Consider the following 23,079-nt stretch of genomic DNA (forward strand, 5'->3'; position numbering starts at 1 on the left):
TTTTTCATTATCATTGTATATACTTAAAATATCAGTTAAAATTGATTGTTTACTATATTATTTTTAGTTATTTTTATGTATTTTTATTAAACAGTAGTGTTAGTTGTTAAATACAATTAATTAATTTAGAAATAGAAAATAATAACTTTCAGGTTGCTTGATTTTATAATCTTCAGAATTCTTCCCTATTAAAATATACAGTTATTATCTATAACTGTATGAGATAATAACTGTTGAGATTACATACATCCTGAGTTTACCTCTTACATTAAAAAAATTCCCTCTTTCAATTCCTGTATGCATAGATTATTAACAGTATCTTTAAGCTAACAAAAGTTAAACTAAAATCATTGAATGGATTATACTAAATAATGGATACAGTATTGAAATAATAATACTGTAATGGGTAGAGAAGCTTTCAGATAGAAGAAAAAATTAAAATAAAAAAGAATCTAGTAGGAATGACAAAGAGATTCTTTCTAGAAAAGGACTTATAGAAAAGTGTAGAAGGGATAGGCAATGGAAGTTATTACATTTGAACTATCAAAAGAATGGGTCTTACTGATACTGCAGGTCAGAAAATGTTAACCTTGCCAGGGACCAGCAGAAAGACAGTAGTTTTTCGAGTTCAGTGCAGTGTCCTATAAAAGCAATCACAGTAAGTGTTTGGTAACAAGTGAGAGAAGAGTACATCACACGGTGGACAGTGGTTGAAAACAAGAAGCTGTTCGGTGAATCATTTGTGAACAGGAGTGAAAGTGACAGTATTGTTTTCATTCATAAATTGTAAGGTTAGTTCTTTTATAAACAGTAAAAGTGAATAAAGTACTTGCATAAAGTGAATTTTATGAATTACAGATTTTTCTACTGTTATTTTATTGTTAATTCAATGTTAGTTTCTATTTTAGTTTAAAAATCATAATAGAAGAATATACACTTGGAAAAAGCCAGGCGATACTGTAAGGTATCAGTTAGATTATATCATGGTTAAGCAAAGATTTAGAAATCAACTCGTTGACTGCAAAACTTACCCTGGAGCAGACATTGATAGCGACCATAATTTAGTGGTAATGAAATGTAGATTGGTGTTTAAAAACCTGAAGAAAAGGTGTCAGATGAATCTGTGGAATTTAGAGAAGCATGAGGAAGAGGAGGTAAAGAAGATTTTTGAGGAGGACATCGCAAGAGGTCTGAGTAAAAAAGATAAGGTAGAAAATGTAGAAGAAGAATGGGAGAATGTTAAAAAGGAAATTCTTAAATCAGCAGAAGCGAACTTAGGCGGAACAAAGAGGACTGGTAGAAAACCTTGGGTTTCAGACGATATATTGCAGCTGATGGATGAACGTATAAAATATAAGAATGCTAGTGATGAAGAAAGTAAAAGGAACTATCGACAATTAAGAAATGCTATAAACAGGAAGTGCAAACTAGCGAAAGAAGAGTGGATTAAAGAAAAGTGTTCAGAAGTGGAAAGAGAAATGAACATTGGTAAAATAGACAGAGCATACAGGAAAGTTAAGGAAAATTTTGTGGTACATAAATTAAAATCCAATAATGTGTTAAATAAAGATGGTAGACCGATTTATAATACGAAAGGTAAAGTCGATAGGTGGGTGGAATATATTGAAGAGTTATATGAAGGAAATGAATTAGAAAATGGTGTTGTAGAGGAAGAAAAGGAAGTTGAAGAGGATGAAATGGGAGAAACAATACTGAGATCTGAATTTAAGAGAGCATTAAAAGATTTGAATGGCAGAAAGGCTCCTGGCATAGAAAGAATACCTGTAGAATTACTGTGCAGTGCAGGTGAGGAAGCGATTGATAGATTATACAAACTGGTGTGTAATATTTATGAAAAAGGGGAATTTCCATCAGACTTCAAAAAAAGTGTTATAGTCATGATACCAAAGAAAGCAGGAGCATATAAATGTGAAGAATACAGAACAATTATTTTAACTAGTCATGCATCAAAAATCTTAAATAGAATTCTATACAGAAGAATTGAGAGGAGAGTGGAAGAAGTGTTAGGAGAAGACCAATTTGGTTTCAAGAAAAGTATAGGGACAAGGGAAGCAATTTTAGGCCTCAGATTAATAGAAGAAGAAAGATTAATGAAAAACAAACCAACATAATTGGCATTTATAGACCTAGAAAAGGCATTCGATAATGTAGACTGGAATAAAATTTTCAGCATTTTAAAAAAATTAGGGTTTAGATACAGAGATAGAAGAACAATTGCTAACATTTACAGGAACCTAACGGCAACAGTAATAATTGAAGAACATAAGAAGGAAGCCGCAATAAGAAAGGGAGTCCGACAAGGATGTTCCGTGTCCCCGTTACTTTTTAATCTTTACATAGAACTAGCAGTTAATGATGTTAAAGAACAATTTAGATTTGGAGTAACAGTAAAAGGTGAAAAGATAAAGATGCTACGATTTGCTGATGATATAGTAATTCTCGCTGAGAGTAAAAAGGATTTAGAAGAAACAATCAATGGCATGGATGAAGTCCTACATAAGAACTACAGCATGAAAATAAACAAGAACAAAACAAAAGTAATGAAATGTAGTAGAAATAACAAAGATGGACCACTGAATGTGAAAATAGGAGGAGAAAAGATTATGGAGGTAGAAGAATTTTGTTATTTGGGAAGTAGAATTACTAAAGATGGGCGAAGCAGGAGCGATATAAAATGCCGAATAGCACAAATGAAACGAGCCTTCAGTAAGAAATATAATTTGTTTACATCAAAAATTAATTTAAATGTCAGGAAAAGAGTTTTGAAAGTATATGTTTGGAGTGTCGCTTTATATGGAAGTGAAACTTGGACAATCGGAGTATCTGAGAAGAAAAGATTAGAAGCTTTTGAAATGTGGTGCTATAGGAGAATGTTAAAAATCAGATGGGTGGATAAAGTGACAGATTAAGAGGTATTGCGGCAAATAGATGAAGAAAGAAGCATTTGGAAAAATATAGTTAAAAGAAGAGACAGACTTATAGGCCACATACTAAGGCATCCTGGAATAGTCGCTTTAATATTGGAAGGACAGGTAGAAGGAAAAAATTGTGTAGGCAGGCCACGTTTGGAATATGTAAAACAAATTGTTAGGGATTTAGGATGTAGAGGGTATACTGAAATGAAACGACTAGCACTAGATAGGGAATCTTGGAGAGCTGCATCAAACCAGTCAAATGACACAAAACAAACAAAAAAGTTTCTATTTGTTATTGTACATTTTTTAGTAAATTGGGACTGTATTTTAGGTACTTGTAGTTAGATTATGTATTAAATTAATTTTGTTTTTAATTTGAATTACCATTTTATATATTAAAAACTCAGTATAATAAGAGATTTTTATGTTTGCTGTCTCTCAATATCCTTATCGAACTACAAACTCACGACAATATATTAATTTTAGACATATTTTGGACATAAAATGGATGTGATATTACTTTAATTAATATTATCTATAAAAAACAACTATCAAAACACAATAACAAAATAACTGTCTTACAGAAATACAAAATAAGACACAAAAGAGTAAAAAAAATACACAAAGTATTTTACATACTGGTAATATCATTGAAAGCATTACTAAAACTTACAAGAAAGAAATATTTAAATTAACTTACAAACCTAATAACCACATAAAGAAATATTTAAAAAACAAAAATGACAATAATAAAATAAACAACCTGTATGGAATTTATAAAATTAAATTAGTAATGATAGTGATGTTATTTATACAGGAAAAACAAATAGATCCTTTAAAACTAGGTTTCTTGATCATTTTAGAAATTATATAAATGATAAATTACTTTTACCTAATACAGCAGACTATTTAATAAACAATAAACTTTCTATTTCTGATATTAACACAGATTTAGAAATATTACAAATAATAAAGATGGCATAAAATAAAATATATTAGAAAAATATTATATATGTAAATACAAACAAAATTTCAATTTGATAAACCATCAGACAGTGTTAGAGTGAGACGTTTGTATAAAAACTGCAACAGATAAACAGCACTCATATAAATTAATATGCAGTTGTAATTATTTTAGTAGTCTTATTTATATTATTATATAATAACGGAATTTTTTCAATCATAACTGTGAATGTAGGATCCCACGAAAGTACTTTAATGAAAAATTAAGATAAGCTATGTCTTATCTCAATATGTCATATACTATATGGTTTATTTAAATATATATATATATATATATATATTTATTATATTTATTGGTGTATCATGAAGTTCTTCCAGGACTTTCATAACCTATTCTACCCTTGAAAATTATGGAAAAATAAACATATGTCCTAAAATGCTTCGTTTGCAAGTTACGGCTATGAAAGATTTCACTCAGATTTCAGTTACCCCAGTGAAATAAGGTCATACTTGAATTTTCAAGATGTTAATTAAGGGGCAGAATTAGTGGTTTCATATTGTTTTTAACCTGATAAATCTAATAAAATAGGTCCCAGAACCATATCTGCAGTAGTTTTTGACAAATTTAGGTGAAAACTAATAAATTGGGATAAAAAGCCCGGTTCTTTATGTTTTATATATAATAACCTAATTAAATTGGTAATAAACACATAAAAAACATTAAAACAAAACTTATAGAGAATTTAATTCTGAACAAAATGGTATAAGTTAAGTTGAATAAATCAATGAAAAGTTTAAAAAATTGGAATTTTATTTAGAAACAGTACATTACTACGTTTGTCAGAGAAGTACTTATTTAATGTAAACAAAAACCAAATTCTTTTTTGGTGTTATGAAAAATTTGTAAAAGTAAAATTTGCTGTTAAAAATTTAAAGAAAAAGGAAATTACACAACAATTTTAAAATAAAAAAGTTACTTAAATTCTTTTTATTAATTTACTTCGATTTTTTTTAATAATGTCAGAAATATAATAAATTATTTGAAAAATTGTTATTTAAAAGTTGACAATAAAATAATGGCTGATCTATCTACGACGCAATTCTGTGTTGGTGTTTAAATCATTCTGTAAGATGTATATTGGGTACTGCGAACTGTGCTGTTAGTGAAGTTTTTCTGTGAATTTTAGTTTGAACGTGATCTGTTTGCCATTGAAGTAATGCCGTATTTACGTTCAACAGAGGAGGAATATGCTGATATGGTATTCATTTTCGGTATGTGTAATGATAATTCTACAGCCGCTGCAGTAGAATATGAAATACGTTTTCCGAATCGCAGGATTCCAGATCCCAAAACAATTACATGATTTTTTGCAATCGTCAGGAAACAGGTATAGTACCTTGCATCATACCAGCTACGAACAATCTGTCCAACACGATACTGATTACAGTTCAGCGCAGTCTAAGCTATAGTACACGATGTCTTTCTAAGGGGATTGGAGTTTCACATTTGATGGTTTGGAGAGCACTTAAAACAAGTTTTATCCTTATCACAAACAGCCAGTTCAACATTTACACCCAGAAGATGGTTCTGCAACTGGTGGAATACAAATCGACAGCTCTACAGGTATGTTTTGTTTACCGATAAGGTAAATTTCACTTGAGATGGAATTAGCAACTTATGCAATGATCATACACGGGCAGAAACTGTCATCATGAAACAGTAGAAGGCAATTTTCAGCACTGATTTACTATCACTGTATGGTGCGGCCTTCTTCACAATCAGTTGTTTGGACCATTCATATTACTGGCCATTTAATTTCTGTTGTCTACTTGCACTTTCTTCAGGAAGGATTGCCACAGCTGCTTGAAGATGTTCCTCTAGCGCTGACATGCAAAGTATACTTCTAGTACAATGATGCGCCTCCCCATTACTCTTATATCTTTTCCAATCACTTAAATCATCATTTCTTTGAAAAATGGATTGGCTGTGGAGCTTCACATTCCTAGCACCAAGATCGCCTGATCAAACACCTTTAGATTTTTGCATCTGGTGATGGATGAAACATTTTTGTACAAAATAAAAATACACTCATGAGGAATTAATTGTCTGCATTATGGATGCGCCTGAGCAATTTAGGACAGCCCTGAATAACTAAAAATAGCAACAAAAGCATTACAGAAGCGTGCCAAGAAATGTTGAAAATGTAGGCTCATTTTTGAATATTTATTATAAACTGGTACCTACGAGGCATTTTTTTTAAGTAAGGGCGTGTTGTTATAAAAATTGAAATAAGCGAAATAGAAAACACTTTCTTATAACAAAATAAACTTGCATATTTATTTATATGTAATATTTATATACTATTTTTCTGCATATTCGCCATATTCAGCAAAATTACTTTAAACTTAATGATAAATATTATATTCAGGAAAATACTTTACCAATGAGTTTTCCATTATCAGCTACATGTCCAAGGTTTATTTACAGGATTTTGAAGATAAATTTATATATGGCATTATTCATACACATTATATCCTATTATGGACTAGGTTTGATGATGTTTTTGTAGTTTATAATCCCATTATACACAATGAACATTCAATAATTTTGAATAAAATTAATTCATATTATAATAGTTTGAAATTAACATAAATAGAGAGTTTTAGATATTAGTGTCAAAGTTAACAGAAAATAATCAATTTATAATGTCAGTATATAGGAAATCCACAACCAATAAAACCACAATAAATAGAAATAGAAATTCATCCATGATCACACAAAATTAGTACATATACACACATGGTTAATAGAGCAATTAATTACACACAATATAATAAAAATAAAAGTAAATTAAACAAAGAAATAGATACTATAAAACAAACTACTAAACATAATGGTTATAATGTTTCTTTAATTGATAATATGTACAAAAAAACAAATTTCAAAAATTAATAATACCACAACTCTTTATAACCTATAAATGATACACAATAAATTAACAACGTATATTTAAAATATTTATACATTGATAATGTAGTTGAAAATATAACTAATATTTATGATAAAAGTAAATTTAAACCAGTATACAAGACAAACAATCATATAGTAAAATATTTAAAAACTAACAATCACACTGACTTATATATAATTCATGCGGAATTTATAAAATAAGATGCAATGATTGTGACCATATATATATATGGTCACAATATATATTTACCTGTATATATATATATATATATATATATATAGGTAAAACTAATAGGTCTTTTAAAACTAGATTTTTAGAAGAGATTAGAAATTATAAAAAGGTAAATTGGGTTTATCGAATTTTACTGACCAGCTTATTAATAACAAACATTCTGTATCTGATATTCAGACAAATTTGGAAATAGTGGAAATCAAGAAATTTAATTTAAAAGAAAGTAATAACAGTAAACGTTTGGACATTTTAGAGAGATTTTATATATATAAGTACAAAAGAATTTCCAACTTGATCAACTTTCAAACAGAATATGAGGATGACGCTATTATAAAAGCAGCAACAGATGGCAGCATGTTTTTAGATAAAAATAGATATAATCAGAATGTATATAAATAATTTCAAATCCACTCAGTAATGTAACATTGACTGGCCAGGTTACACGGTATAAATCTTCTAATTATTTTATTTTTAAAGTTAATTTTAATTTTTAATTGACTTCATATTTAAATATATGTAATTATTTAATTTAATTGACTTCATGTTTTCTATATATGATAGTAATTTTAATTTTAATCTTTTTCAAAAAAAAAAAAAAAAAAATTGTTTTGATACGTAATTTTATATAATTTATATTCAACTGATGGTGTGGGATCCCACAAAAGTGCTATTGGATTAAAAAAAGAAAGAAAAATAAGGTAAGTGTCATTTAATTTACTTTGTAATTCTGTACTTTGTACAGGTTGTTCAAGTTGATTGTAAAAAATACAATATATATATATGTATATTTATTGTATTTTTATCAATATATATGTATATATATATATATATATATATATAAATTTAAAAAAATTTTTTTTTATACATTGTTAATTTTTATTTTATATCTTACAGATTGCCCATTGACATTCTGTATAAGTCATGTGATAAACAATCAGTCAGTTGATAAACAACACACACCATTGTATAAGGGGTATGGTTTAAAACTTTTGCTGAAACGTGTATATAATTATAAATTTGGTGAAATGTCATCTGAACAAGTTTTTGAAAAGCTGTTAAGTATGATAGCTAATAAAGGTAAGAAGATTTAGTTATCATTATTGCTTGAAAATAATATAATTTAATTTTTCAATTTTTGTGGTTTCTGCAGTTCTTTATGTGAGCTTACCGAGTCTGTTTGCTATGAAACTTGGATGAAGTATTTGTGTAGCATTATGACTTTATGCTTATCTATCTATCTTATGATGGCATCACCTCACCGCAGAAATATGCATTATAAAATGTCTCATCACATTAATCTTTTATCTTTGACTTTTATGATATAAGCCATCTGTCAGTGTTGATGATCTTCCCAAGTGAGGATAATTATCTGCTTGACATAAATAGAGATTTCTAGATGTTAGTATCAAAGTTAACAAAAATAATCAATTTGTAATGTCAGTATATAGGAAACTCACAACCAATCTAGATTTACATCTAGTTTTTAATCGTGTAAATCACCAATAAATGGAGTACGGATTAAGAGAGTCATTAACTTAATCTTGCATTAACAATTCATGAATTTTGGTAAATATTTTCCCTAGTTTCATGTATAATCTCACATTAATACATTGCTCAAACAAATCACTTCCCTTAAAAGTCGTATTTTCATGGATGATAAAGCAATGATTAAATCAATGATTATAACCCATTTAGTGTTAGCCATGTTTTACAAAGTTTGCTTTAGAAAAGTCATTAAATTTCTGTACTCTACAGTATACATTATAAAAATTTATAAAAAAAATTATTTTTACTCAATTGATTTTGGTGTAATTTTTTCAAGTATTGTTATATATAGTAAACTGGAATTTTATAGAACAAATTTTGTTTCTCATTTTCCTTATTATTTTAATTTAGAAAAATGACGATAAATAAAGTACTTTAATATAAAATATTCTAATTTGAATGGTTTTTGTAATTTTAATTTTTTTTTCTTCAAACTGTGTGCAATTTTGAGCAGATGGTGTCATAAAAATTAAAATAGTTAATTGTGTAATTGTCCCCAAGATACAAAATAATATAGATAACATGAACATCAGTCTTTGTACGAGGGCTATTCAGAAAGTAAGGAACGTTTCCACCTGATGCTGCCAGGCGCACGCCAATCGCGTATATATTGGTGTGCTCGTGCTCGGCACCTCAGTCAGCGTCCAGCCGTGACAACAGGAACATCTCCGCACTGCCCGTTTTTATATACAAATTTGAAATGTATGCTGCAATCGAAAATCCTGCCAGTTGTGAGGTGCCCTCTGTGATTCGTTTTTTGTTGGCAAAAAACTTAAAACCAATAGAAATTCATCGGGAACTGTGTGAAGTGTACGGGAACAATGTAACAAGCGAAAGTTCTGTCAGGAAGTGGTGCATTCAGTTTAAAAATGGCCAAACAAACGTTCATGATAAAGAGAAGAGTGGACGTCTGAGCATTGTGACTGACGATCTGGTCTCCAAAGTTGACGAAAAGATTCGTGAAAACCGCCGTTTCACAATAACTGAGCTTTCTCTATGTTTCCCACAAGTTTCACGGACTTTATTGTTTGAAATTATTTCACAGAAGCTAGGCTACCACAAATTTTGTGCAAGATGGGTGCGTCACCGAGTCGTTGAGATCACAGGCGGCAGAATTCTATGACACAGGAATTTCAAAGCTCGTCCACTGCTATGATAAGTGCCTGAATTTATATTGTTATTATGTTGAAAAGTAGTATTTTAGTCCCTCTTTCACATGTATATAATAAAAAGTTTTTCTTGTACTTGGTTTTTTAAAATTCCAAAACGTTCCTTACTTACTAAATAGCCCTCGTATTATTGCTCTAGAAGCAAGTATAATTAAAACATATCAAACAACATGTTTTTTTTAATGTACATACTAAAATTAAGTAGTACAAGTGTTAAACAGAACAAAAAAGTTCCTGAAAATAATTGCACAAGATAACTAAACCCAACCATCTAATTTCAGCAGCTTGCCATATATTATTTATTAATTTTCTATGATAACATATATGTATTAATATGTAGATTTTAAGTAGAGGTATATATATTTAATATTAATGATATTTAAACCACCAATAAACAGTAATAGATAGGTTAAACTTACCATATTAATTTCAAGAATTTATTTTCGTGGTACCCCACAACACCTTCAGTTGATAATTAATTAAAATAATTTTTTTATTAATTTTGAATTTTGTATCTGTGTATATAATCAATTGTAAAAAAATTATTTTAATGTAATTATATAATTACATTATATATATATAACTAAAAACAAACAAACAAGCAGCACACACACATACACACACACACACACACACACACACACACACACATACACACCAGGTTTTCAAAAACAACCTAATAATAAATTTAGAAGATTTTGGTTAAATGTCTTTTCCTCGGTTTTCTCCTATATATTTGAAAATTTTAATTTATAAAAGTCTGATAATGTGTGTAAATAGTTAGTTAGTAGTTAACTTTTCTTCTCTTGGCTGAAACAGACTAATACAGATTTTCAGATGAACAGATTGAAATATTAAATGTTAAAACAAATGTTTTCTTTTTTTTTCATTTACTGTGTACTTTAATACTTTCCACATGTTATGTAAGTATTTGAACTTTTCCCTATACTTTATCATTAGAGGTTGACATTCATCAAATGTGTGGGAAGGCCCTTCATTGCATTGTGTACTTTGTAACTGTAATTGCATCACTTCTTATTTATTTCTGTTGTGTAATTCATTTGTATCAGTTTTGAAATCTTTATCATAAATGTCTTGATTCACTATGTCTGTAAATTACTTTTCTTGAACATTAAAATTTTCCTTAAATTTATAAAACAATTCACTAAAATATGTTGTAATTTATTTGCTTTTATGCTTGTGTGTTAAATTTGATTCCAAATTAAAACTAATGATTTATTGTATATGAATAGTTTATTTTTGAAATTTAATTATTTTTATGATGATTCTTATTTAATTATTTATTTTTATGATTGGTTCACCTCTTAAATTATAAGCATGTACTTAGAGAGAGTGATTTAAAAAAATAGTAGTATACTATCTGGTTTAATAACCAGGATTCAAATCTAGGACCTTTGAGGTTAATTCAAAATTATTATTATTTGCACTCTGACATTGAGGAATACTGAGGTAATGGCAAAGACAACTTTGTTATTTACTAATTGTGGTAAACACTTGATGCACAAATTCTATTGTAAGATCTGAAATTTAATATTTCTTATTTAAATATTTTGTTAAATTTATTTATTTACTGTTTTATTTTGGTAATTTTTTTCTGAATAGAAATACAGATTTCTTATTCTAATTTCAGGTTTTATTGATGCAGTTATCTTATTGTGTAAAAGAGAAGGTTGTAGTTGGACTACTGAAAAAGTAATTAAGAAGTCATTTCTTCCTATGTTGGAATCATGGAGGAAAGGAAATATTGATGATGACAAAGCAGCTGTTATTATTATCACTTTAGGTTGGATTATCTTGGAACATAATTATAAAAAAATATTAAAATAGATTTATAGATATTAGAGATACTTGAAAGGTAAAAATAGAAAGCCAAAACAAAAAATTATTTTGAGAATGAGTATATTAAATTTAAAACATATTTTTATTTGTTCAACAGTCACCATGTATTTCGGTGCGGCTAGGGAACACTTTCATGATTCTTGTGTCATAGAGGTCTCCCAATTTTTAATTACTCAGCTTGAAATTTCTTTCTGTTTACAAGCTAGAAGATTGTAAGCTGTCTGCAAGCTTGGACTAAATTTCTCACTGCTGGATCTATCAGACAGTGTGGTATAATTTGTTTATAGATGATAAACAGTAGTTAGACTTCTTATTTCTGTTTCTTCTCATTTGTTTTGTGCTACCGTATGCAGTTTTTTAAGGTCTCATAGAAAAGCACCTATAATTAGAGTATCTCTTTGAGGCAGCGAGTCGTTAAAAAGTGGGCCTTTCTTTGTGTTAATTTTTGCACAAGGAAGACCAATTACATGAGATTTTATGCTGATTATATTTAAATAGTTTGTTGATAGTGAATTTTTGTGATATTAATGGATTTATTGTAGTTTTTTCTTAAATGTGTTGTGACCCTATATTTCATCTCCTATTATATTGGAGAAACTTGTCACTTTGATACTTGGTCTATAAAAGGAATTCTTTCATTATAGCTACTTAGGTTTTGAGTGATTAACAACACTTTTGACAGTCACTCTACACACAGTTTCTGATAGCCTAATCTTTCCATAACTATTTAAAAACCTATTTTTGATATTATTGGAATTTTTTTTAAGCCAATCTTTTCATTGAGTGTATATTGATTGGATTTTTACTTTTTTTGTTTAAAATAGTTTCACAAGTGATATGGATTTTCATTCCTTGCTTCATCATGTATTACACTCACTTTTGTTTGAGATTCATATAGTTTTTAAGCTGTACCTAATTTAATTTTTTGCCTTGGTTAGAAACAAGTTGTAATATTTCAGCAGCAATTCTTCTTTGCACAAACTAGTCAAATGGCTAAACATACCATGTGATGACAGAATTTATACTTGATGTGGCCATTTGAGCATACACTGTAAACATAGCATTGCTGTGGGTGATGATCCATGGTAAACCGTGTATCATTTGGATTCAAACATGAATCACATGTCTACTATCAAATGTGACAGTACTACCAGATGTGTAAAAACAGTTTCCTTGCCTTTTTATTAGGAAGGGATGATAATCTTTACTTATTACTTAAGTATCTATTTATAAAAAACATTTATCTTAATTTTCTTAGAGTTTTTATTATTGTGTGTACAATTTCGTAATTAAATTTGTAATTAGTGTGTCATAAAAAAGTTTGCTTTTGAAGATCTGTACTATAAATTTTATACTCTGTTAGTTTTTGCATTATTAGTTATAATATTTGAATGAAAGCCATACAAATACAGCAAATAATGCTTATAAAGTATCCCATTTTGCTCTTTCTGGTAATTCCATAACTTGAAGATAGTATAACAAAAAATTTGATGTGGACACCACATGACTTCCTTGTATGCCTATTAAATCACATATATACATTTTTTTTTAAATGAAAAGTACATAAAATTTTATTTCATTAACTTCTGATATTTTTCATAATTTTTTTTTATTGTTACTATTTAATTATTATTTATTGTAAAAATTTTTTTACAATCAGAGGTTAATCTTATTAAGAGGTAATTTTATTAATAAATCAATATAATATATTTATATTAAAAAAAAGTTAAAAAAAGGGAGATGAAGTCTGATTCGAACCAATATGTATTCCCCTGGTAAGATCAAAATATTTCATTAATTAAAATTTCATTTGGCTACAACTCTGGAATCAATGAAAATAAGTACCACTTATGATATATCGTTGAACACGATAATAAGCCCTCCTCGTTAGGGCTTATTATTGCAGTTAAGAAAAAGTCCAAAATCCAAATTATTTTGAATTTTGGGCTTTTTTTGGACACTTTTGGTTCAGTCGATTGCAATCAAAAAGGGAAGTGCACAGCTAGATGTTACAACAGTCATAAATCCAAAATTTCTACATCCTATGGTTAATTGTTTTTGAATTATGCGAGATGTATACGTTCGTAGAGGCGTCATGCTGAAACTAGTCAAAATGAATTCAGTGTTGGTCAAAATGGATATTTCCATTGAAATCTGAAAACTGAAATTTTTCATGATTACAATGCTTCCTTTACTTAAAAAATTGGCTTTAAAAGTTAAATTTAAGAAGAAATTTTTATTTATTGTTAAAATATTAATAAAATTATTGTGATGCTTGTGTTCAGTACAGTGGACTAAAGGGACTTAGGCTATGGGACCTTCTAGGCCTATCAGTCTAAAAATGTTTATTTCAAAGTATGTTCAATCTTATTGGCAGCAGGGATACACCATCTTGTTGAAAATAAATTTAATTTACATTTTCAGGTTCATCTGTTAAATAAAGCAATAGTCATTTAACAAATTGAGTTATACATTTCCAGTAATAGTCTTTTTAATATATAAAAAAATCCTTGATATTACAATTTTACATTAAACCACACAAAACTTTAATTTTGAACGTGTCGCATTCTTTTATCAATAATTATGTCTACTTCAGATTACCAAATTCACAAATTGTGTCTATTAATTATCATCCATTAAGCCAAAAGTAACTTTATCTGTAAAAATTACATAGTTTATAACAGCTTTATAAAGCTGTTTTATTTTCACTAATTTTGTCTAAACTTTTAACAGCGAGCTGGAACGTTTTCTGTATCAGATGGTTTTATTTCTTATAGTAGCTGAATTTTAAATGTATATGAGTCTAACCTTTTACGTAAAACTTTTTGTGAAGTTGTTTTTAGAATTTGTAACTGAAAGCTTTGACAACTGATTTATTAGGATTGCTAACCACAGATCATCTATTAAGTTCTACATTTTCTTCTGATTTTGGTCTTCCAGATGATTTCTGTTTGAGAGCAGATTCTACTTCTTTGAACTGATTGAAATGGCATCATATATTGTATTCATGTTTGCTCCTTTTCATATGTAATTCAAAATGCACTTGGAATTAAAATTATTGACTGTTTGGCATGCCATAAAACACACTCCTTTTTCTTGAACAGAGAACATAGTAAGTACATCTCATCGTCAATACAGATTGATGTAGTGGTTAAACAGCTGTTACATAAACTTTTCAGGTGGAGGCTTTCATTGTTACCAACCTAATTTCTCAAAATGTCCCCGATGACTTGATCTCACATAACTGAACTCCACTATTCTTTTATGCTGATCCATTATTATATTATATTTTTATTTATTGTACACAATTAACATTTTTTAATATGATGTAAATATAAATGTTTATATTTATTTGTTTTAGGTTATATATTACGACCATTTCCTCAAGATGTGGCTGGGGAAGTTACACATGAAGTTTTGTGTGAACTAGACCGTATCTTGTCTGATAAAGAAGGTAACGTTTTGTCACCTTTTTTTATATCTACCATATATGAATTCAAAGAATAATTGTGATTTTTTCATTTTACATGAACTACTTTGAATATTGGATTTTTAAACTTTAAATGATGGGGAGTCTGAATATTGTAATTCTCACTTTGTAATGGTTAACTTTGTATTTATTTTTTGACCCAGACTACATTCATTGTACCCTGTAAAATACTGACCAATTTCAGTGTAGTTTTCACAAAATTGTTGTAAATATTTAAATATCCAAAACTGTGTATCACCTTTGAATTAATTTTTCATGTTATGGAGTTCTAAAGCGAGCTCTGTGCATTAACATATGGCTAGCCTTGTTGCCAGCACTGATATTGCTAGCAAGCATTCTTTCATTCATTTGCTTAAAACATACCAGTATTTTTCCATCATTTCTTGTTTTTTCACATGTATGTAAATTATTTATTGCTTGATTATGTTTGTGTAACTTAATTTTTTTTTAACCAATGATTTAATAAAACACATCCATTTCCTAGTACATTTTATTTTTACTCGATTGTGATGAATTACGGCTACTTCAAAGAATGCTTCAGAACAAAATGTATTTACCATAATTGGGATGAAAACTTTATTTTTTTTTTTTAATTATGAAGAAGTTATAAAAACTAATAAAAAATAAGTAATGTTAAAAGCAAATTTGATATGTTACTTATAAAAAGAAAGGAATCTGAACAAAGCAAATACTTTTTTTGTTAATAAGAAATGGACATCTAACACCTTAAACATATGTAAATGTAAAAAAGCTTACTACTATTAATTTCTTAGTTTTTGATGGTTCTTTTTTTATTTTAAACAGAAAGTTTTTTTATTGGTTCACTTTTAAATTTTTTCCAGATAACGATTGGAAATTAAAAAAAAGTATCTAAGTAGAAGATTATTTTCATTTTTTTGGTCATTTTGTATTGGATTATTATGGTGCACTTAGTATTTAATGTCATTTGGTTATTCAAAGATGTTTTGGTTTTTTTGTGTATTCCTTTGTTATACATATAGTCGTTCCCTAGCACTGTTACTTTGTATTCCTTTTCTTATTTTATCATGAAGCATGTAATCTTTGCATCTATTGTAAATGTTATTTTTCATTCTAGCTATGTTTTTTGTTAAATTAAAATATTAAATTTGTTTTTGAATGAATTGACACCACATACATGTCACTAAAATTACTTTATTTAGCCATAAACAGATACATGTTCAACATGGTTGAATGCCTAGAGTGCATTGACTGATTAGCGCGAGTTTCCACAAACACACTCCCACCACTCTCACTCCAAAAAAACCATGCACATGCACCTCACACAAATACAGTCACACAGCCTAACAAAAGTTAAAAAATAAATAAATAAAACAATTTAAAGTTACACAAAAGTTTTTAGGTAATACTTTTTCAATTTTTTTTTAAGTAGGTCTCATATAAACTTCGTAAGTTGTTCTTTTTAATTTTGAGCAGACTTCTGTTCTGAGATTTAAACAGATTTTCTTTTCCACTTTTTAGCATATTTTTTTGAAGTTAATCATTTTTTATTTTTCATTTTTCCTTTAATTTAATTTTTTGTGAAATGTAATTTACGCATAATGAAATTAAAAAAAAAACAGCTGTCAGTACATTTTAGTAACTGTCATCAATAAAGTTTTGTTATCTTTATATCAGTAATTTCTTAAATATTTGTTAATGATTTTTATCAAATCGTTAGCTTGCTGATATTGGTGTTACTTCTATTTATGTAACTTTTTTTATACAATTGAACAAGTATATAGGGCTATATAAATATAATTTTTTCTTTATTTTATATGCTTGCTTTTTTGCTTATTTTATAAGCCTACATTTATTCATTTTCTATTAACATAAATTAATAAATATTCTTAGCCAGTAATACAGTGCCTAATATTTGTAGTTAATAAAATATTACCAACTTTTAACCAATTGTTAAGATTCATTTGTTTTCTTTGTCCGCTTGCTTAATGTAAACATCTCCTGTCATCTTATTTCTTTTTTTTTTTTAATGAATTAGCTGATCTTAATTATTGTTAGAATTAACGATATGGACTTACTTTCCTTTAAGATTTATTAGCAAAAACATCATTAATTTTTTATTGTTCTAGCTAGACATATTTAATATACATTTAGAATGTGAATAAATGTAAACCTAACTAAAAAAATAAATTATTACAACTCATTGCAATGTTTAATTAATGAAGTGTAAATTTTAAAGTAAATAAAGGAAGTGGTTATCCAGCATTGCTTAATGTATACAGTTTACACAACCAACGAATTGCTCTACAGCTGAAATTGTTATACACTAATTCACTGACATTCACTTAAGTTTGTCTGTCTGCTCAGTATATAGACAACAAGTATTGAGGGATGTGTGAAAAGGTAGTCTTTCATCATTTGCTGTGAAGCACACCAGGTAATTGCACAGATTTTTCATGTCACCTGGGGTGTTATATGTTCTCAGATAGCATTGCTGTTTAGATTCAAGCTAGAACACAAAATTAGAATGTTTGAAAAATAATTTAGTCAGAATTTACAATTTAAAAAAAAAATTAATTTATAAATTGTCTTAAATTGTTAATTTTTAAAAACTGTCAGAATTTTAATATATTTTCAATGATTCTCTTTAGGAAGATCCCTTTACACTCTTATTCCAGTTACTTAAATTTTCCTTGTGCCATTCTATTTTCTTGCTTTTATTTTTACACTTATTTTGTGAGTGATGGATCTTTTACAGTCATCATAGTTGTTGATTTCTTCAATTTGTCAATATAAGAGTCTAAAAGAACCAGTTGCTAATTAGTCCCAATTCAAAAAAAGCTGCAATAGATTTTGAAGATGTGTAATACCGCATAAATCAGTCAGTTGAGAAAGTATTTGCATAAGATTGATAATTATAAAATATATACTGATAATTCCTTATAACAATAGTGGTATCTAACTATGGACTTTCCCTGAAGCTTTGAAAAACCTATTTGATGTTTGTTTAGTAATGTATATTTTTAATGCTGTTTATTATGCATTTTTCCTTTTATTAATGATTAATATTTATATTCTGTTTTCAGGTCGTCCAGTTGTACAGGAAGCTGCTGCAATCAGTGCATGCCATTTAAGTCGGAGTGATTTTTCTGCCTGTGTTAATATGTTAAGAAAATGGACTCCTAAGAATGGTGAAGTGTCTAGAAATGTTATTGAAACTATGAAGTATTTCATTTGTAAAAAAAAACCAGTTTGGTGGCAGAAAGTGCTGTCTGGTTGTATTAAAATACCTGATGTATTAGTTCTGTAAAAAGCTGTACGATGTGAAGTTTAGAGTGGAATATTAAAAGCCTTTTCATTTTTATTTTTGTTAATTTAAATTATTATTTCTATTTTTCTTGATTTTAATGTAAATTCGTGACTTTACAAATTAATGTCTTATTGTGTTGGGTCAGTCCAATTTGTAGTCTATTTCCCCTCTGTTTGTGCTTGATTATTACATAAACGTTAGGAATTAATTGTTGTTTGTAAATGGAGCCGTGTCGTCCTAGATAGTTATATTCAGTGTGAAATTGGTATAATAGTTGTATCATGGTTTGTTTAATTCTTACTTTTTTAGTTTCAGGTTCCTAATCATTTAAGCTTCATTTTACTGTAAAGTTTTTTTATTACTGAAAGTACTAAAATTCTCTCATGGTAAATATGATTTTTACCCATTGTAAGATATCTGATTATGAACTTATAATTTCTGATGTAAACATTATTATTATTAAATACTTTCTTTTTCAGTTTAATACACGCTTTATATCTGTTGTAATCTTTAATGTAGCATTTTCATGTTTTAGAAGTTATATGCAAGACCTCATTTGCTATAGTAATAAAATTATTACTGATTGAATTATTCTTTATTTTATTACATAGTTTTCTATCAGTTAACTTTTGACAGCAGGAAGATATTGCATTTTAATTTGCTTTGTAAAATAATGATTTCATATGTGAGATTTTATTTGTGACCTACAGCATGAACCTTTCAGAAATAGTTAAGAGATTTATATGTACAATGTTAGTGTGGTAGATTGTTTTGTTATTTGATGTTCTGTTAAGTGTAACCAGTTATTAAAAAAGATATTGTAATTGAATAAATTGTTACATGTAAATGCATTACTTAACTGTACTTTTCATTTTAAACAAATATGTTCATGTTGAGGTTATTTATAATGTTAAAAGTTTTGTGTTAATAATTGTAAAAGTCCTTCAACTGAAATTCCATATGACAACAAACAAGTTAAAATCAGGAAAATTATAAAAAGGATGTGCATCTAGATAATGCACAGTAACATTTAACTCATTAATTACGTTTGATCTCTATAGTTTAACTTAATAATCTTACAGCATTGAGAAATTATGAATAAATTTTGTTGGACTGACTTATACATCTTTTATCATGTATATTATGTTTTGGATTGTTAAATAGAAATGTATCAGGTTTTACCTCTTATATTATTATTTTTTTTTTTTTTACAAATATTGTCTTAAAAATTAATTTTAATAATTTATTTTATAATAAATTTAACTTTATATTTGATTACCTTGCTTACATCTGTGATATGTAAGAATATTAATTATAACCATAAATTTTATTATACGTATATTTTTTTATATGTTTCAAGTAATATACAACAACAGTTTTAAAGGTTACTTGAGGTTTTTTTTATATAGTACATTAAATTATATAATTTCTTAATTGATTTATATTTTAATTTATTATTCAAATGTTGTCAATGTACAAGATTATTTATTTAATGTAAATTAATTAAGTAGTGTGTGTGTATACAGAAAATGGTCCTATTACATTGATGTTGTTATTGTTGTTATCAGAAGTGTGATATTTAGTTATAATGTTATGCCAAAAATAATTCAGTTATTAATAAAATTTTCTAAGTTTTTTATAATAAAGAATTGTGTGTTATTTTCTGACAAAATATTGCATTATAGTTTTTTTAATATGAAAGTTTCTTTTGGTGTGTTCAGGCGAAAAAGTTAAACTTATTAACTTAAATATTTGTATTGCATCAATTAAATGTGTAGTTATTTTAGAAATTTTCACTTAAGTTATTTTAATTAACAAGCTTCTTTATTGAAGTGTATATATATAAAATATATCATTTTCAGTTATATTGTATAATTTTATGTCATATTGGAAGAAATTAATCAGTCTCCTCCACTTTAAAAAATTCTGAAAACACCATGTGTAAAACAAAACTGGAAACTGAACTGGTTACATTTTTCTAATATAATGGTAAAACTATTATTGATATTTGATAAAAAATAAGCAGTACAATAATACTTCTCTATGATTCCATTTTATAAAAACATTTTCCTGCATGATAATTAGTGAAATGTGTGATGGTAAAAGAGAAGATTTATATGTCAGCAACTAAAAAAAAATATAGCCCTCTTATTTACAAGCTCTCTTGTACTATAGGCTTATACTGGGATCATTCAGGAGATAATTGCAACTTACTTTCTTGTTCTTTACTAGTGTGATTAAAGTAAACCCTATTAGAATTTAATTAAATAATTGGTAAAAAAAAGAAAAAAGTATTTATGGACAGTCTTAAAAAAATTATGCACACAATTTCAGTTGATAGAAAGCAGATAAACAATTTTAGCTGTTTTAAATTCTGAGATTTGTTGTATTGCTTTAACTATTTATAAACATTATTGTTGATTGTATATTGAAGTCTATAATTAACATTGCTTTTATGATTGTTTGTTTAAAGTTGAAATAAATTTTATGGTTTTTTTCTAATTCTAATTTTTAAGTGAAGACAAAATTGGAGAATATTAATTTTATTTATTTAGCATGTTGAAAATGCTTGCCGTTAAAACAATATGGACATAAATTTGTTAAAATTGCTATACTATAATGAAATTTTATCTAAAATTAAAGTAAAAAGGAAGGCTTAAAGTAAAGGATGGCTATAGACATGGAGGTCATTAGGAAATTGTTAAATTTATAAAAAAAAATTTATTCAGGTTTGTTTGAGGAAGGTTTTAATTTATTTCTGTAAAAAAATTGCTTGCTTTTGATCATAATTACTATCGGGTAGCCTTCTTCAGTGTGATTAATTTCAGTTTTTTTTTTTTTTTTAATGACCTTGTGTAAAAAAGAAGCATGCAAAAGGTATGAAAGCTATACATTGCTGTTCTGTTGTAGCAAGCTATTGATCATCATTTTTTGCCATGTATTATGTATATAACATTGTATGTAATCATTTTATTATTGTAGAATTATGTAGAATTAATTTATTTGTACTGTAATCATACAAGATTGTAATAAAAATGGGCAAATATTATAGACTCATCATTTGTCCCTTTAATCAAGTGAAATTTAAAGAAAAAGTATTGATTTATGTTTTTTGACAGAATTTTAATGGTTTTCTGTTATAAAAATCGCATAAGGCTGGTTTCATTATTTAAAAGTGTTTATTAGTGTTTGTTTTTTATTTTCATTATTATTAACTGGAACATATTTTATTTTTATTTTTATGAATAAGGTTATTAGGTGAAATAATAGATAAAAGAAATTGTGCGGATGAAACCTCAAGATAGCTACTGAAGAAATCTTTATGGTAATCACATTGTTACTTTATAATTTAAGAACCAAAAATTTTAAATAAGACCATCTCTGTTTGGGAAACTTCATTATCAAATAAGTTAAGCTACGTATTAGCTTTTAAGAAGTATCCTTCTGTTGGATGAGGTCTCTGATTGGTATACCATGTTCAACCAGATTCTGATTGGTGTACCATGTTTACGTCATTAATATAATGGAAATCTTTATTATTAAAATAAATGTTTTTATTTCTGTTACATTCTTAAATCTGGTCTTTGAAGTAACATATCTGTAAATGAAGTCACAGATACTGCTATTTGTAAATTTTTTTTTAACTTTTATTTTAAAAAACTTTATTTGATTTTTTATTGCTGCAGTTAATTTAATTTTTAAACATTTTGATTTATTAATATATTTTTTTTGTGACATTTTAAATTTATTTAACATATCTATGGATGATTCTCACATTTGTGATCATACTGTTAGGAGTTTGTTTATCTCATAGTTTGTGTTGTATTATAAATCTATCAAATGATACTGATGGTCATCTTGTTACTGGAATGAAATAAAGTTTTCCATAACACTTCAGTGTTTCTAGAACTTCGTCGTCAAAATTATTTCAGATTTGAACAACTTGAAGTTTGCAGTTAAATGTTATCAAACATTTTGCTATGAATATCATCCAGATTTATGAACTCATCCAAGTAGTAAAATTTTAAGAAAGAATTCATATCTTAGTGATTCTTTCTTACGAACATAAAATTATTTTTGGAAGTACTTTCACTATAAGTTCTTTTATAAGTAATATTAGATTTTTAAATTATTTGAGTTAATATATAGGAATTTAAAACAATCATGTTAGTTTTAACAAAGCTTACAAGTAAACTTTTAACATATATTGCTATTTAATATTCTAAAACTTTTATTATATTTTGTGTCAGTTTAAAAATTTAGTATTTCTTTTGAAATCACTAATGAAGATGGATACCTCACGAAATGTTTTCTTCAATATAAATTCATCATTAATATTTTCTTTAATTTTTACTGCTTTTTTTTAAACCATCGGATTCACTGTTAGGTATTGCTTTAGAGGATTAGATGAATGTCAATTTTTGTACGTGTGAAAATGTGATGCCTGACTGGGATTCGAACCCAGAACCTCCAGATGAAAGGACGAGACACTACCATTTGTGCCATGGAGGCCAGCAAAAAAAATGTTTAATGCTTAGGTGAGAACGTCAAAAAAAAAAACATTTTTTATTTGTGCTTATTCGGCTGTAAAAATTTATTTTGTGGTGTGTTTTATCATGTATAT

At 27.4% G+C, this 23,079-nt stretch overlaps 1 protein-coding gene across 1 annotated transcript in view; it reads left to right on the forward strand.

The window, feature by feature from the left end:
• LOC142321751 (uncharacterized) overlaps positions 1–22,021 on the forward strand; it is a 76,443-nt gene extending 54,422 nt beyond the window's left edge. Inside the window, exons 12-15 of the mRNA XM_075360097.1 lie at positions 7,997–8,179; positions 11,468–11,620; positions 15,038–15,130; positions 18,232–22,021. Of these exons, the coding sequence (XP_075216212.1) occupies positions 7,997–8,179; positions 11,468–11,620; positions 15,038–15,130; positions 18,232–18,455 (653 nt within the window). The 3' untranslated portion in view covers positions 18,456–22,021. The remainder of the gene's footprint in view (positions 1–7,996; positions 8,180–11,467; positions 11,621–15,037; positions 15,131–18,231) is intronic.
• The last annotated feature ends 1,058 nt before the right edge of the window (positions 22,022–23,079 follow it).

This window comes from Lycorma delicatula, chromosome 3 (assembly GCF_047948215.1).
Source record: "Lycorma delicatula isolate Av1 chromosome 3, ASM4794821v1, whole genome shotgun sequence".
Classification (NCBI taxonomy): Eukaryota; Metazoa; Arthropoda; class Insecta; order Hemiptera; family Fulgoridae; genus Lycorma; species Lycorma delicatula.